The sequence below is a fragment of the Ursus americanus genome, chromosome 2 (assembly GCF_024610735.1).
Source record: "Ursus americanus isolate L20-20 chromosome 2, mUrsAme1.1.p, whole genome shotgun sequence".
NCBI classification, from domain to species: Eukaryota; Metazoa; Chordata; class Mammalia; order Carnivora; family Ursidae; genus Ursus; species Ursus americanus.
In genome coordinates this window covers 102,910,950-102,927,595 of record NC_142128.1, presented here as the reverse complement: position 1 = coordinate 102,927,595, position 16,646 = coordinate 102,910,950, and the positions used below count along the sequence as shown (strand labels likewise).

Sequence of the window (16,646 nt, the reverse complement as noted above, 5' to 3'; positions counted from 1 at the left end):
CTGTGAACAAGGCCTTGTTCTGAGCGGTCGAGTGTCGTCCTTGAGTTCACGGACCTTGGGGTGGACGGCGGTGTCCAGATCCCAGCTCTGCCACTCGCTGGCAGGGGCAGGTGGCCTCGCATCTGTGTGCTGGTGTCCTCTACCTTTTTTTTTTTTTTACATTTATTTATTTGTTTGAGAGAGAGTGCGTGCACTGGGGGAGGGTCAAGGGGGGAGGGAGAAGCAGGGAGCCCAATGAGCAGGGAGCCCAATGCGGGTCTTGTGCGGGCCTTGATCCCAGGACCCCGAGATCATGACCTGAGCTGAAATCAAGAGTCAGACGCTTAACCGACTGAGACTCCGAGGTGCCTCTGCTGTCCTCTTCTGTAAGTGGGGTAGCAATTCTTACCTCTACTGAGGTGCCTGGGAGGTTGGCTTAGTTAACGTATCTGAAGCAGGTCGTCAGTATCTGGCACACAGGAGTTCTCGATAAATGGTTGCTACTAGTAACCTGTTAAGGCCTTCCGTAGTGCCCATCAGAGTTCATTGGCATGGACTTAGCCTTTAATCGGGTATAAGAAAGATTCAGAATCTGTCTCTGTAGGCTCTGAAGGCGTTCTTTTCTCAGGATGTAAGTATGGTTTCAAGAACACTCTCCCCTTGTTTGATAATCTATCATCATTGTCATCAAGATCTTCATTTGAATAATTTCTGTAGTATGATCTGAATTCCAGCGTAGAAAGCATTGTTCATAGTGGCAGGTGACAAGCTCAGAAGGTGAGTGATCCTCAGGCCTTAGTAACTCATCTGGTCAGAGAAGAGGGAAGTGGTGATTTGGATGTTTTTGTATTTTTGCTTAATATCGGGACGAAGTTCTTTCTTAAGTAGTCGGCGGCATTTCCAGTGTTCTTCCTGAGTTTGCTTCTCAGCTTGGTGTCCAAGATGGTCCTCAGCTGCTGTCTGAATCCAGCGAAAGCCACAGATTTTCTATGCCACGTTTGGTTTCATTTGACAGCAACACGGGCCAAGCTCTAACAAAGAGGGCTGTTTAGACACGGCGGATGAGCGCATCTGTCCTGGGCTCGGCTGGCGTCACGGAGTTGGCCGGACCTGGTCAGGGACTATTCAGAGATACGGTTGTTACAGCTCAAGCCTCTGCTGTCTGCTCTTCAGCAATTTTGCATCGAGTCCGTGTGGTCCCATCCTCACACCCTTGCAAAAATAATTAGACTCCTAGAAAACTGGGACTTTGGGTGAATTCTTAGGCAATCCCAATAGCCTTAATTTAAATAAACAATGTCTTAATGTTCTCCTGCTGTGTTGGCTGAAGTGATTGATTTTATAGGTTGCTAGAGCTATGACGTCTGCAAGGTAAAATAGTCCCAAATCTGCCGGGGGCATGACAGCACACTCTTGGAATCTCTGGACTGGCGGAACGTGCTGACCCCAGGACCCCGGGAGGGGAGCCAGCAACCCAGCGGGGGCCTGGGCAGCTCCAGGGCAATGAAGCTGGCTGGTGGAAAGAGAAAGAAAACAATCAGAAGATTGTCAGTGATGAATCTCCCTTCTTGTCCTTCCCAGGTGAGCCTTTTTCTCAGGAAGAAATGGAAGAAATGCTGTCCGCTGCCATTGACCCCGAATCAAATTCCATTCATTACAAGGACTACATAGCCATGATGGTGGTGGACGACAGCTAGGCGCCCGGAAGACGTAATTTCTCATTGAAAGGATGACCGTAGAGATGGCCCGTCTTGTTAATTCTACATCTTATAATTCCTACATGTGCTAATTAGTGCCTGCTGACAACTATTTTGCGATACTTTGTTTTTAAAAGATGAACACAAATTCGTTTGGTAGGTCTAGCCTTATGGAACGACCAACGGCTAATTCTTTGAAAGCTTATTCTTAAAAATATTTTAACATTATCCGTGGATTGTTGTGGATTTTCTACAATAAAACCCCGATGACCTTCAGATTCATTAAGCTGATAGAATGAAGAATGACCAGAATGACCCAAGGTTTGGCATAGAAAGGTCTTGGGAGGGGGCAGAGTGACCACAAAGTGAGGACCAGCATCCACGTGGTGAAAGGGACAAACAGCAAACCTTCAGCATCCGGATGGGGAGGGGGAGTTGTTGAAATGAATATTAATAATTAATCCCTTATGAGTGTCGATTACAAATCTCATCTGATAGTGACCCTAGTGTAAAAATGTAAGTGTGCCGCCCCAGCACGTGTGTGACCATTTGCGGAGCAGCTCACGGAGTTGAGGTCGCCGAATCTAGAGACAAGAAGACTGAATGGAAATCGACAGTGTAAGGAAGTGGCCATTCTCTTCCAGTCTTCAGAATTCTTAGCTATTCGAATCGAATTTAAATAAAAAAAAATAAGAATTCTTAGCTATTCAGAATAGCTGTCGTGTGAATATCATTGTGAATACTGAGTAAGAATATTGAGAAGTTGTGTGTGCAGGAACGACAGCTGTGGGAAAAGCAGAATAAAGTCTGAGCATAAGGAATCACGATGGAGAAAGACCCACGATGGAGGGACTAACAAGCGGAGGGGAAAATAAGGTGAAGGAAAATGAATAATCTTCCATAACCTGTATACTCTTTCATGCACACACAGTGATCTCTGTTTGAGGATGCTTCCCCCCTGCATGTGTGTGTATATACACGCATAAACATTTGATGTTGCTTACGATTCTTCCTCCTAGGCATGCAAGATGGGGGGCTGCTACCCAAGAGACGATTTGTCACTGTTTGTTCATTGGTTCATGAAACATTTACTGAGTGTTCTTAGACACTGTGGTGGAACTAGAGCTGCGAGGTGGCTCCGTCCCTAACCTGTCGAGGTCACGGTTTAGTGAGGGAGATCTACAAGTCAATCAGCAAGCACATTTCAGGCCGGGTCACATTTGGGGTGCTGCGGAAGTGCAAAAGAGGGGCGGCTCACTCAGCCTGGTGGGTGAGTTTCTGGGTGAGGAAAGGGCCTCGTGAGCAGAGAGGTCCTCTCAGATCAGGTGACATCTGCGGTAGAGGCAAGTAGCTCACTGAGCTGTTGGTAGGACCTGAGGGGTTTCCACGGGGGAGCAGCAAGTACAGACACCCTGGGGGTGTCAGGAAACATGGAGCAGTCTGGGAACTGAAGGCAGTGCAGTATGTTTGGTGTGTAGGAGATTTGGGGAGCATGATGAGAGAGGAAATTGGGGTGGTAGACCGGAGCTGTATCATTAAGGATATCGGGTTGGTCATGTAGTTCGGTTTTTGTGTTTGAATTTGGACATTTTCTGAAGACCACAGAGAAAGATCATTTGTGAATCATCTGGAAGATGATCTCAAAGAGTTGAGGCTAGAAGTGGGGAGCCCAGGCGGGAAGGGACTTGGTTGGTGGAAGGGGCTAGGTTGGGAAAAGGCAAGTGGGTGGACAGTGGGTGGATGATAGAGCCATTTATTTCGCTGGGAAATCCAGCAGCAAGTCAGAGTTGGTGGGCAGATTCGGGAGTTTGGCGGTGGACATCCTGGGATCGGGGAGCTAGTGAGACACCTGGGGGGAGACATCCAGTCAGTTGGGTCAGTAGGATGAAGATGTGGCAAGAGAGCTGGATTTTGGATGTCTCAGCATGTAAGTAATAGTTAAGAAAAAAAGTGGTAGAAAAGTCGTGGAAAGGAAAAAGAAGAGGGTCAACGAACGGCACGGGGGGTCGTCAGCATTTAAGGGAGGGCAGGGGAGGAGGAGCCCACGAGAGACAAGGAGGAGAGGGTCACAAGGAGAAGCCGTGGGCAGGTACATTGAAGACGGGAAATGTCCACCAGTTGTAGCAGCAGAGTTCCCCGGTGGCCTCTGCAGGAGCAGATTCGGTGACCGACAGGGTGCAGGGTTCCGTGGCTGGAGCACCAGAAAGCCGTGGGAAAGTGGAGCGTGAGGACAGGGCTGGTGAGGGACAGCCAGGCGGAGGGAGTTATTTTCAGAAGAGCGGACACTCGCGGGCGCACTTGTACTCGGGGGGGGCTGAGGGCCAGCACAGGAGTCAAAGACCCTAAGGAAGCAGGAAGGGCCATTCCAGAGCAAGAAAAGGGTTGCTTTGGGGTGGATTGGAGCCTCAAACGAGTGTGTACAGCTCCCACCCGCTGGCCTCTTTCATTTCCGAACGAGGGAGAAGGTCGGAGGTTACAGAGCAGGAGATGAGCAAGAGCCCACGTAAGGATTTTCAGGAAATCGTGGAGTATTTCGTTCAGTAAGCCAGGCTCAGGAACAACATGGTGGGTTGCTGTGTGGACTCAGGGTTCAGGTTTTGTCATCTGGGGGGAAGGAACCGAAGGGGAAGGCAGTTGAGGAGTCCCCCAGCGCGCAGGTGCAGGGATGGTCCGCGGAGCCCGCGTGTTAGGGACAGGTGCAGGGAGGCGCAGACGCCGGGCTGAACAGGGCAGGGGCCTCTGGACCTCGACAGGCAGCGGCTCATGTGGCGGGAGGGAGGGGTGACTGTGCCCTGCCCGAGTGATAACCCAGTCTGCTGGAAATTTGACCTCACTGGGTCCCTCGGGTCGTCCCATTTAAAAACAGCGAACAAAAATGAGGATGTGGGATCATCACTTACGGAAGGTGTAGTGCTGGGAGCCGGTTCCCAGGGTTCCACCAGGGTTGAAGCCAAGCGGAGAGTTGGCGTGGGGCTCACGTAGCCGCGCGTGTGAGCATCACCAGCCAGGCGGGAGTCTGAGCCCCGTGCCTCTAGGCCAGGGCGGAGCAGCACGGGGAGGGGGTGCGGCGACCCCTCAGAGCAGGAACACAGCCTGCTCGTGATCGGGGACACCCTGCCGCGGCTCAGGAGGGTGGCAGGGACGTGAAAGGTTCTCCAAGTCAGTGCACCCAGGGCACAGCGGCCGGCACCAACGTGCCGCGGTGAAGCGTGTGCGGGTGCCCAGGGTGGGGACCCAGGCATGGACTACTTTGGAGCACGCGGGCAGCTCGGGGTTCTCTTCTAGGAGCCTTTGCCCTGCATGGCCCCAGCGGCAGAGGACCGTGGTTTGGTGAGCTAGCCCCGATGTCTTCATAATCTTTCTGAGGAGCGGTGTCCTCCTAGAGGGTGCCTCAGGCTCAGGTACCCCCTTCTGGATTTCTCTCAAAAGTTCTGACTGATGTCCAGCTTCACAGCCCGTCGCAAGGAAATCCTGTCTCTTTAGCAGTCATAAGAGTTAGCTTTTTGCGGGGCGCCTGGGTGGCACGGTTGTTGGGCGTCTGCCTTCGGCTCAGGGCGTGATCCTGGAGTTCTGGGATCGAGCCCCACATCGGGCTCCTCTGCTGGGAGTCTGCTTCTTCCTCTCCCACTCCCCCTGCTTGTGTTCCCTCTCTCGCTGGCTGTCTTTCTCTGTCAAATAAACAAATAAAATCTTGAAAAAAGAGAAAAAAAAGAGTTAGCTCTTTGGAACCTGATTCATTTATCTTTAGCACAAATTTGTCTGGCTTTTTTTTAAGGCCTCCAAAAAAGAGCAACACAGACTTCCCACAGAAATCTCGTTTTATCTCCTAGTTGCAGAATAAATGTGGCATAGTCACAAAGGGAACATTTGTCTTTCTACTCAAACCGTTTTGGTTCATGTTTTACCTCCCTCTCCCACTTAGCCCCCGGCCTCCAGTTGCAACCACAGGGCATTTTCCTGGTGAGAGGAGCGCTTGGTCTCCTGTGCGGGCTTTGCATGTCCTGGCGACCCCTGCCCTCTGGCAAAGCCTGCCACACCCCCCAGCTCGGCGGGGCTGCAAGGGGAGACGGCTTCACCCTCCGCCTCCAGGCGGGGAATGCTGCCTGGCTCAGGGCCCCAGCACTGGCCTGGGATTCAAGAGGCCCCCCCCCTTCGATCCTGTGTGGTCTGTGACTCACTGTGGTCAGGCACTCCCCTCCTGTGCACCTGCGGCTGGAAAATAGAGCCCAGCTCTGCCTCTCCCGCCTTCCCAAATGTCCAAGTACCAAATGCTAAGAGACGAAGAGAAGGTCCACACCAGCTGGCTGGTTGGGATTTTCACTGGCAAGGTTATTTTCTGCGGCGTGGCATTCATCTAGATCTCTCTCCCTTCCTGCTTTCCCTCCTTCGCCTCTTCTAGTTGCTTCCAGGTGAGAGAGCGCCTTGTTCATGCAGCCAGTTTCTCGTAGAAGGTCAGTGTCACTACACTGCTGGATATGTTAAATAAGCAGAGAGCCCCCTGGTCACATACCCCCCCACCTCGTGCTGGGCGGGACACCTGTGTGTGTCTGCAAGTTGGGTCACTAATCTCTAGCATCAGGACACCTGGGAGGGGTGTCTGTTAGAAACCCGGACTCCTGGGTCCCATCTAGATCCCGAAGACAGACTTTCTCGGGCAGTATTAGAGTGTGAAGTCAAGTGTGGGGTTTGGAGCTAGGCTCTGCCACTGACCGACGAATGACAGGGCCATGGGTGCAGACATTTAACATTGCTGGATCTCTGCGTCTTGATTTGCAAAGTGGAAAGAACACCGACCTTACAGGGCTCGTGGGAAAAGCAAATGAGATCATAAAAGTGAAAATTCTTTAAAGGGTATAAGGTATTACACAAGTTTTGTTTATAGGAGATCAACTGTGGGGGGCGGAAGTGAAGGAGGAAAAAGAGAAAGGAGGGTGGGGAGGGGAGAAGGGGAGGGTGGGGAGAAGGGGAGGGTGGGGGTGGGAGAGGCCCGCCGCCTGGGCAGGTAGGTAATAATGTATTTAATCTATGGGCTGAGGACGGAGAGCCACCAGGAGGTGGGCTACCCTGGTGCTGTTGGTCGCAAGCTCTGAGGTTTACTTCTGGATTGCGAAACGAGGAGGTTTAGGCAGTGCTTTGTCTTTCTTTTTTTAGAACTGCAGTGAGAAACAATGAACGGTATAAAGTGAGCCGTCTTAATCGTTGTCCCGTCAACAGTGCTGAGTATATCTCCGTTCTCGTGAAGCGGTTTTCCAGAACCTCTCCATCTTGCAGATCTGAGCTTTTCTGCCCGTTAGACGACGCCCCTTCCCCCGCCACTAGCAAATCCCGTTCTGCTCTGTTTCCGCGACTTTGGCGACTGTCAGGTCGACGCTGCGTGGGGGTCCCGTCATACAGCATTTGTGTCTCCGTGGCTGGCGTAGTTCCCTCAGGTCCTCCAGGTTCGTCCGAGTTGTGAGGGTGTCGGGATTTCCTTCCTTTTAAAGGCCGGATAACACTGCCTCGTGCATACGTGCCCCCATCTTCCGTGGGGGGGCATTGGAACTGCCTTTACTTCGTGGGGCGCCCGGGCGGCTCAGCCGGCTCAGCGTCCGACTCGTGGTTTCGGCTCAGGCCACGACGTCAGGGTTGTGAGATCGAGCCCCCCTGGAGCCCCACGTCAACCCCCGAGCTCAGCGGGCAGTTTGCTTGAAGATCCTCTCGCTCTGCCCCTCCCCGCACCCGCGCGCTCGCTCTTCTCTCTCTCCCTCTCAATAAATAAAAGCTTTTTGACAAAGTGGTGTGGTAAATACAGGGTCTACCCGAAGGAGGCACGCGTTTGAATTGCTTCCCCTTCTGGCTCTTGAGCAAGGCTGCTGTGACCGGAGCGGACCTCGCGCTCTCTGCGGCCCTGCTTTCCGTCATTTTGGCTAAATACCCAGAAGTGGGGTTGCTGGATCTTTCTTCCTTTTTAAAAATTTGCCAGCAGTCATAGTGCTTTTAAAGTGGCATGAATTATTCACCTCACCGACTGGAGAAAACTCTCGGGCACTTGAGGAAACCGTGTTTTATCTTCATCAAAACAGACCACGAAGTTGAAAATTTGGGGCCAACTCCAGTTCTTTGGAGAAGGCGGTAAGGTAAAATAGCTCATTCTGAAAATCCAGGCCGAGTTTTATAAGGGTGACGGTGCAGCGTGGCCGATAACCCTTCCCTAGTTAGTCTTCGGCTGCTCGGCACGAAATCCTGACCGAGGCCTCTAAGCATTTACCACTCAGTTTATGCAATTTATGAAATGCGTTGAGTATTACCTGACTTTAAGTGTAGCTTTAAAAAATCAGGGTTTGTTTTTGTGTTCGGAATGCCTAGTTTTTATTCTTATTTTTTAAAAAATATCTTATTTATTTGAGGGGGGGGGCGGAAGGAGAGGGAGAGGCAGGCTCCCCGCTGAGCAGGGAGCCCGACTTGGGACTTGAACTCAGGACCCTGGAATCATGACCTGAGCTGAATGCAGACGCTCCACTGACCGTGCCCCCCGGGCACCCTGGATGCTTAGTTTTTAAATGTCTTGCCAGCTGGGGTGGCTCCATTCAGAGCCCAGTTGCCGTCTCAGGCATGCTGTTCACGGGGGCAAAGTTGAGTGTTAGTGGGAATGAAGGTCAATCGATTTGCCTACTGGCCTCCTTGATAATTTACAATCTCTTTAAGTTACTTTTCACGAAATCAGATGAGACCTGGTCACTTAGCTGACAAAGAGTTCTGCCATTTTCTTGGCGCTGGCTTCTCCTAACAGCACTAGTGCTGTTTTCAATTCCAGGCTGCTTTGTGGGAAACTTTTTATGCCTCTTATCAGTTTAGGGAGGCTAGTTTTGTTAAAACCAGATAACATCTGTGAACGCTCCAGTTCACTGGGCACCCATACATTTAGTAAAGGGTGAGAGTGTGTAGGGGGCCAGGGCACCCCCGTGCTGCCCTCAGGACACCTGCCTGTCTTCCTGGCATGTGACTCCTGACCCGTGGACGGGTGATGATGCATGTTGGTCACATCTGATTCTAATTTTGAGAATCTCCAGAGGAAGAGGTCTTTTGGGAAAGCAACGTAAAACGTAAAATACTCTAAAAATTGTTACAGTATTTTTAAAGCAATGCATAGTTATTAAAAAGAAATTGGAAAATACCAGGAAGCAAAAAAGAAGAGAAAACCCAAGACTATGTATCTTTTTTTTTTTTTTTTTTTTTTTAGGATTTTCTTTATTTGTCAGAGCGAGCACAAGCAGGGAGAGTGGCAGGCAGAGGGAGAAGCAGGCTCCCCACTGAGCAGGGAGCCAGACACGGGACTCGATCCCAGGACCCTGGGACCATGACCTGAGCTGAAGGCAGATGCTTAATTGACTGAGCCGCCCAGGCGCCCCAAAACTATGTGTCTTTATATAACTTCTTCAGAATATCACGGTGGAGGCAGGTGGTTGGGGTTCTTGACTATAGGGACAGAAACAAGCCTGCTTAACCGAAGCGAAAGGGGATTATTCACGGGGAGGCAGAGGGGCTCACACAGCTCATGGGAGCTGGGGAAGGAGGCTCAGAGCAGACAAGAGCCAAGAGGGCTTCACTGAAGAAGCGAGGAGCAAGACATAGCAACCACCTCATAACTGGCACGGCCTGTCGAGGGTCGCTGTCACGGGGGCAACCTTGCACGGGCTCGGATCCGAGTGCTGGGAAAGACGGCTGGGGGCTGAGGAGTTCCTGCTCCTAGGCGTCCGTGGAAGGCAGGCATCATCCCAGAGATCATTCATCCACTGGCTACCCCCACCTGGGGGAGGAGAAATAAATAAACACAACAGATATTTATGACCAGGTTCATGTGACACATGCTACTGTGTGATCCGTACTTCAGTACACCACGAACAATTTTTCTGTGTTAATGTATCTTCACCCAAAATATAAATTTAATCACAGAACGGTATCTAATTGTTGGGCTCTGTTGTAATATCTTTACCTAGTTCCTTATTCCTGGTCATTTAAATAATTTCCAATTTCTATTACGATAAATTGTTATGAACAATTTTAATCTTAAATTATTTGCTTAGAATACATTCCTAGAAGTGGAGTGGTTGAGTCATCTTTAAAGAGCTGGGGGCCTCCCCCATTTATAAGCCTATTGTTAAGAATGCATTTTCGAGCTATTCCAGAGAAACCCTCAGCATTTTTTTTGGTTTTTAATTTTGCCCATTTGATAGGTAAAAAACAGTATCTATTGATTTTTACATATCTGCGTTCCATTGATGACTCGAGCTTTCTAAAGAACCATGACGATGTGTGCTGGAGGACTCGATTGGATGAGCTCCAAGAGGCACCAAATTTGAGCCATTGCAGACTGTTTCCAGCCAGCCGGAAACAAGAACTGCCCCCCACCCCCTGCCCCGGGGTGCTGTGAAATGGAGCCCACAAAGTGCAACATATGGCAGAATCCCAATTCAAGGGGCGCCTGGGGGGCTCAGTCGGTGAAGCGTCTGCCTTCGGCTCAGGTCATGATCTCAGGGTCCTGGGATCAAGCCCTAGTCGGGCTCCCTGCTTGGCAGGGAGTCTGCTTCTCCCTCTCCCTCTGCCCCTCCCCCTGCTCATGCTCTCTCTATCTCAAATAAATAAATAAAAATCTTAAAAAAAAAAATCCCAATTCAGGAAGTACACTTTCACTCTGAACAATTATCACTTGGAGGAGGTGACGAGTAAGAACGAGCCACTGTCCCACAGAACAGTTGGCAGGAAATGTCGCAAGTATTCAAGCAAAGAAATAGGAGCCGGGGAAATAAACACTCAAACAAGAGGGACGAGTGATCACCGAAGCCAGAACGGGGGCCCAAGTGGCCATCTCCGCTACCAGCATCCTGAGATGTGATGGCGGTTCCTGATGCAACTCGTCTGCTCATTCAGCCGACGTTTATTGAATTCCGCATTCGCGCCACACACTGTTCTGGGCACCAGTGACGCCACAATGAAAGAGACCCAGTCCTTGTCCTAGAGAGGTTTCGGTCCTGTGGGGAACCATCAAGACAAGCAGTTACACCAAGGAGCAGGTGATGAGCAACGTGGCGAGCTGCTTTGGGATCAGAGCAGAAAGCTGCCAGCTCTGCGTGTGGGACTCCCGGAGGGCTTCAGAGGCGAGATGACAGGATGAACCCCAAGAGGTTTCTGTGCTCCTGTGGGTATTGCTGCTAGGACTGGAGGGGAGAGAATGTTCTGGAATGAGATGGCTTGAAGCTCATGCTAAAATAGCTTTATAGCATGGCTCAGGGGAAAGAATGGACCTGCTTCTGGGATTCCACCTGTGCCAGGTGCAGGACATGTGACCTGGGAGAGGTCATTGGATGGGTCTGTACCTCAGTTTCCCAGCTATAAAATGGCAGGCATCATGTCTACCTTGAGGGATCCTCGGAACATTGAGGGCTTGGTACGTATCTGGCACCACAGAGTGCTCAGTCAGTATCAGTTGGGTGATGAATAGAAGTATGTTCCTCTATAGGAAGTCTTTTAGAATAAATAATGAGGTTGAGTCCAAGTCCTTGGAGGATTTCTGGGAATCAGGAAGGCTGTTTTCCTAAACTAGCGACCTCAGGAGCTTTATGAAAAAGGGCAGACATGTCGATTTAACTTCATTCATTCCACAAACATTTAGTCCCTACCCTTGCAGAACTTGGCTTCTAAGTTGGGGAGACAGCAGTGAGTCAGTCAATCTATGTGTTACACAGGGATAAGCACTGCAGAGAAAAAGCAAGATAAGGATAAGAGGGTGTTGGGGCACCGTTCCAGCCAGGGCCATACGAGGTGTCCTCTCCAAGGAGTTGATATCTGAACAGTGACCTGAAAGAAATGAAGGAGTATTGGGGAAGGGCATTTGCTGCAGAGAGGACAGCAAGTGCCAAGCGTTTGGCCGCCTGGAGGAACTGCAAGGAGGCCACAGAGGCCGTGGTAGCCTGGGTAAAGAGAGGGAGGCAGGAGTTGGGGTTGGAGAGGGAGGCAGGCCCAGAACATGAAGGGCTGCATAGTCTGGGAAAGGACTTTGGATATTTGCTAACTGTGAAGAGAAGCCACTGAATGGTGTGGAACCAGTCCGTGGCCCGTTGTATGGGATTTGGCTTCTCAGACAAGGGTGACAATGGTAGATGGGGTGAGAAGTGGTTGGCATCGGTCCATTTGGGAGGTAGAACTAAAAGGATTTCCTGATGGATCGATGTGGGTGGAGAAAGAGAAAAATGTCAGGGAAGACCACCAGGTTTTGGCCTGAGTGACAAGGTGCCATTAATCAAGCTTTGGGGGGAATGGAGGGTGCAGTGGGGTACATGGCAACATGGAGAAGCCAACTAAACACCCAGGCTGGTTGTCCGAGCCTGGAGCCCAGGGCAGAGACTGTGGTTGAAAGAGTCAGCGTGTGGTGACTTGAAGCCGTGGGGTTGGGTGGGATCACCTACGAGGGCAGCGGGACAGGGAAGAGGAGGGCTCTGAGGTCTGAACCTGGGGGCAATCCAAGTGTAAGATGGGGAAGAGGAGAAAGATACAGAGGAAACGTATCAATAAGATCCTGGATGCCACTGTGTCCCCACCCACCAGTACCACTGAGGGCCTCTGTCTAGACCCTCACCCAGGTCTTTCTTTTCAATGGGCGATCAGATTCCCTGAGACAATTTGAACTCACCTAGATTGGAAAATACTGCAGGTAGTTTGTGTCCAATTCAACGACAGCTCCGAACACTTTACTTGCTTATGAAATCCAAGAATATCCCCTCTTGTCACATTCTTGGTGAACTGTCGTGATCCCCATGATTTCCCAATTTCTTTTGAATGCTCATGATCTTCAACCCTGAGTGGAAGGGAGTCAAGAGCAATCGGGGCCCAGTTAGCACTGTTGGGGGCTAGAATTATAGGGGCTAGATCTAGCTGAGCCACTGTGATGGCTGCCAAAAGTAAGCCATGAACAAAAATTGTGCGTCTAAAGGTAAGTGCGAAGAGATTTGGGGTTCGTGGTGTTTCGGTATCAGGAAGGAATTAATGGATAACGTGACCCTCGGGCATGAAAGATGACAGTCACAGTCTTGTGCCTTGTTTTTCTAAACCAAGTCTGACTCCCAAGTACCTACCGTCCCGTCATACCACGAGGAGCCCTCAGCTTGCCTGTGTCACGCAAGAATCCAGGCACTTATACGGTACCTCTAAAACCCATGATATCTGCCACGACATGACCGTCACTTCTCATCCCCCAGCACCCCCTGAGAAGTCCTGTCATCTTCTCAGCTTGCTGTATGGGAAACTAGAACAGCCCTTGTGAAGAAACCAGTGGGAACCTGGGCGCCTTCTCTGCACATGGAGTTTTCGCACACGATGGGTGTTAAGACTACAGTGAACTATAGAAGAAGCCAAGCTATAGAGGAGGGGACCTTCCTTCCCCTCCCGCGTGCCCGCCCTCCTCTGACCTTCCCCCTCCCCAAGCCCAGAGACCCCACCTGCTCTCTCCAGACCGGTCAGCTGTTGGCTTGTTTGTGTGAAGGCTTTTGAAAGCTAAGGCCTTTTGCCTCTGCCCTGTTTGCAAAGGAAGCCCCGGTTCTCTGGGACTCAGCACAGCTTGCCGCCAGGAAGGGGTGGGTGGGGAGGAGGAGAGAAGGAATCCCTTTCCTGTTTTTTTGTCTCTTTTAACAGCAGTAATAATAATAATAATAATAACAAAATAATAACTTCATACATTATCCCACCAGGCTACAATATACATGTTTTTTGTAAAATGCTTTATTATGGATCATTCAGTGGGCGGAGTACAGCGAACCCCCACGTCCATCTTCCTGAGCAGCCGTCACCTCAGGGCCCATCCCGACCCCATCGTCAGGCCCTGTCCTCACGCTCATTATTCTCCGACGGACCCAAGACACGATCTCACTTCATCCATAATATTCTGAGCATGCATTTTTTGAAAGATTTTTTTTTATTCATTTGAGAGAGAGAGAAGAGAAAGTGAGCAAGAGCATGAGAGAGGGAGGGAGGGGCAGAGGCAGAGGGAGAAGCAGACTCCCTGCTGTGCAGGGAGCCCCATGCGGGACTTGATCCCAGGACCCTGGGGTCATGACCTGAGCCGAAGGCTGACACTTAACCGACTGAGCCACTCAGGCGCCCCTCAGCATGCATATTTAAAAGATAGAGATTCTTATTAAAAAACATAACCACAATACTATGATTACCCCTAAAAAATAGAAATTGCTTAGTGTTATCAAATACCCAGCCATGTTCAAACGATCAGTTTCCCATAAATGTAATGAGAGGCTTTGAAAAAAATACAGTTTGAATTAGAATTCAACCAAGATTGATTGTATTGCGGCTGGTTGATGTGTTTCTTAAGTTTCCTTTAACACATATTTTTTGTCTCCAACCCTTCTTCCCCCCTCCCCCCCACATAATTACTGAAGAAACCACGTCGTTTGTCCTGTTGAGTTTCGCACCGGCTGGGCTTGGCGGGCTAATGGGCTGTGCAGTTGAACGCATTCCTCTGTCCTCTCTAATCCATAAACTGGCAGTTGGATCTGGGCTTGATCAAATTCCGGTTTGATTTTGGGGGGCGCAAGATTCCTTTGTAGGCATTGTGTCCTTTCGTGAAGAAGTGCGTGATACCTGGTTTTCCGTCTGGGTATCAGTGCCGTTACTGATGACGCTAGGCTTATTAATACATTGGGGACTGCAAAATCGGGACAGTTTACTTCTTCCTTCTTCACTGATTAGTTGCAATTCTCCTTTAGAGGAAACTACTCCTCATCTACTGTTTGGTTACCGAGTGGTACAGTCCTACGAGAAAAAGGATAAATGTCGGGAGGGCTTTAAAAATGTTTTTTTATTTAACCATTTTGAAAATAACGATTTGGTTTCCTAGCACTTTCTAATGGTGACCAATTAGTTTTTGTTTGTTTGCGTTTTAGCACTGTCATAAACTTACGTGTGTTTGTCGTAAACTTACGTGTGTTTGTCATAAACTTACGTGTGTTTGTCGTAAACTTATGTGTGTTCGGTGTGTTTCCCCCCATTGCATTTCTTCTTCTCGATGCTCACAGTTCCCCACTACACTTGGTGGAAGCCTCTTCAGGTTGACCTCCGAGAGCTTCCTGGGTATAAGGTATGAGATGTTTAGGCTCATCTCATCCGATATTTAGTTTTTAATGACGTGTTGTCGATCCTTGGTGCCCTGAAATTGGGGCCAACTCTGGACCTTTCCTGATGGTGCGTGACCAGGCAGTAAGTAGAGGAAGAGAGGTTTGGTTGGCCCCGACACCTGTTTCCACCAGGGCTCTACACGGTAGTGCTGCACACAAAGCCGCTGCCTGAATGGGGATCAGAGAACCTCCAGGATGCTCTATGAGCAGCCTGCTATCTCCTGACTCTAGAAGCTAGGTTGGAAAACACGGCTGGGACCTGAGGCCAAAGCAGGGGCCTCCTGTTTGGCTTGAGACAGGAGTCTCTGGGGAAGTCACGGATGCAGAACCTTCTAATCCATTTTTGCAATCAGTGTATGGAGAGGCCGGCCCTGTCCCGAGCAAGGAAGTCTGTAAACACTGCTTGTCTTGCAGGAACCTGTGCCAGGAGCGGGATCCGCGGAAGGAGAGGCGGGGTGAGGACGAGGGGCCGCTGCTGGAAGCTGGCAAGGAGATGATGGCAAAAGAAGCACATTCTTGGTCTAAAATCTAAACACGGACCTAAAAGGAAGGGTGGCTTGGGGACAGGACAGGGTAAAAGAGGCAGGAGGGGCAGGAGGCTGAATACACAGGGCCAGGGACAATGGTCACCTGGCTCACAGAGTCTTTGGGGGGACATTGGAAGATGGAAGGGTGCTTTGATGGAGAGGGTGAGCAGAAGTACTAACGGGTGGAGAACAAGCAAGCTTACGTTATCCTGGAGGGGCCTTTGTAAGGCACCGATCACCCGTTTGGGTGATTCAGAAAGGACTTTCTAATAAGAAATGCCAACACAAAAAGAATAGGATAGATGGACCCCGTGTATCCATCACCCACTAACAGCCAGTCTTGCTTTATCTATTCCTATCTACCCCACCTCTACTCTCACCCCTACTGGATTTTCTCTGAACCAATTCCAGACATCATGTCATTCCGTCTGAAAAGGCTTTGATATTATCTATAACAGATAGGGACCCCTCCCCCTTTTTTTCCCACACCACCATGAAACTCCATATAACTAAAAAAAATTTAACACTGATTCTTTACCCGATACATAGTCGTTGTTCAACTGTTCACAGTCGTCTCATAAATGTCTTTGTACTATTGGTTTGTTCCGATCAGGATCCCAAGGAGATCCACCCACCGCGTGGGGTTGATGTGTCTTTCAGTCTCTAACTCTCCCCTCCCCTGTTCTTGCCATTTACTTGTTGAAAAGCCTGGTCACTGGATCTATAGAATTTTCCACGTTTTGGGTTTGTCTGATTGCTTTTCTGTGGTAGCGTTTGACATGGTTTTCTATTCCCTGTAGACCAATCGTTAAACCTAGAGGCTTGATCAAGTTCAAGGTCAGTTTTGGTTTAGTTTTTGCTTTTTTGCAACTTCGTTGGAGGTGGGGTATTTTTGCGGCCTTCTCTGCGAGGCACGTGCTGTCTGAATCGTCTCTGTTCATCACGTGCTCGGATCCAGTTGCCATCAGAACCAGTGAATATCAAGTTCCCCATCACCCTTTCCCTAATACTTGCCTAGAAACATCATTTATGAGGAGATGCAAAATGGTGGTTTTAGAAATGCTGTTATTCCTTCTGCATTATGTGCTGGAATTGCTCTTAAGGATCATTTTCCTTACAGGCGCCTGGGGGGCTCAGTCAGTTAAGCACCTGCTTTCGGCTCAGGTCATGATCCCGGGGTCCTGGGATCAAGCCCTGTATCGGGCTCCCTGCTCAGCAGGGAGCCTGCTTCTTCCTCTCCTTCTGCTGCTCCCCTTGCTCATGCTCTCTCTCTCTCTCTCTGTGTC

General features: G+C 50.0%; 1 protein-coding gene across 3 annotated transcripts in view; it reads left to right on the top strand.

Annotated features, from left to right (window-relative positions):
* Positions 1–16,646, top strand: part of DRC8 (dynein regulatory complex subunit 8) — a 149,417-nt gene that overhangs the window by 111,380 nt on the left and 21,391 nt on the right. For 2 of the 3 annotated variants that reach the window (XM_087859577.1, XM_045796256.2), the window contains one exon: positions 1,561–2,389. The exons of the other annotated variant lie outside the window; for it this stretch is intronic. In XM_087859577.1, the coding sequence (XP_087715703.1) occupies positions 1,561–1,676 (116 nt within the window). In that variant the 3' untranslated portion in view covers positions 1,677–2,389. Of the gene's footprint in view, positions 1–1,560; positions 2,390–16,646 lie in introns of those variants that run through there. 3 annotated transcript variants of the gene reach the window in all.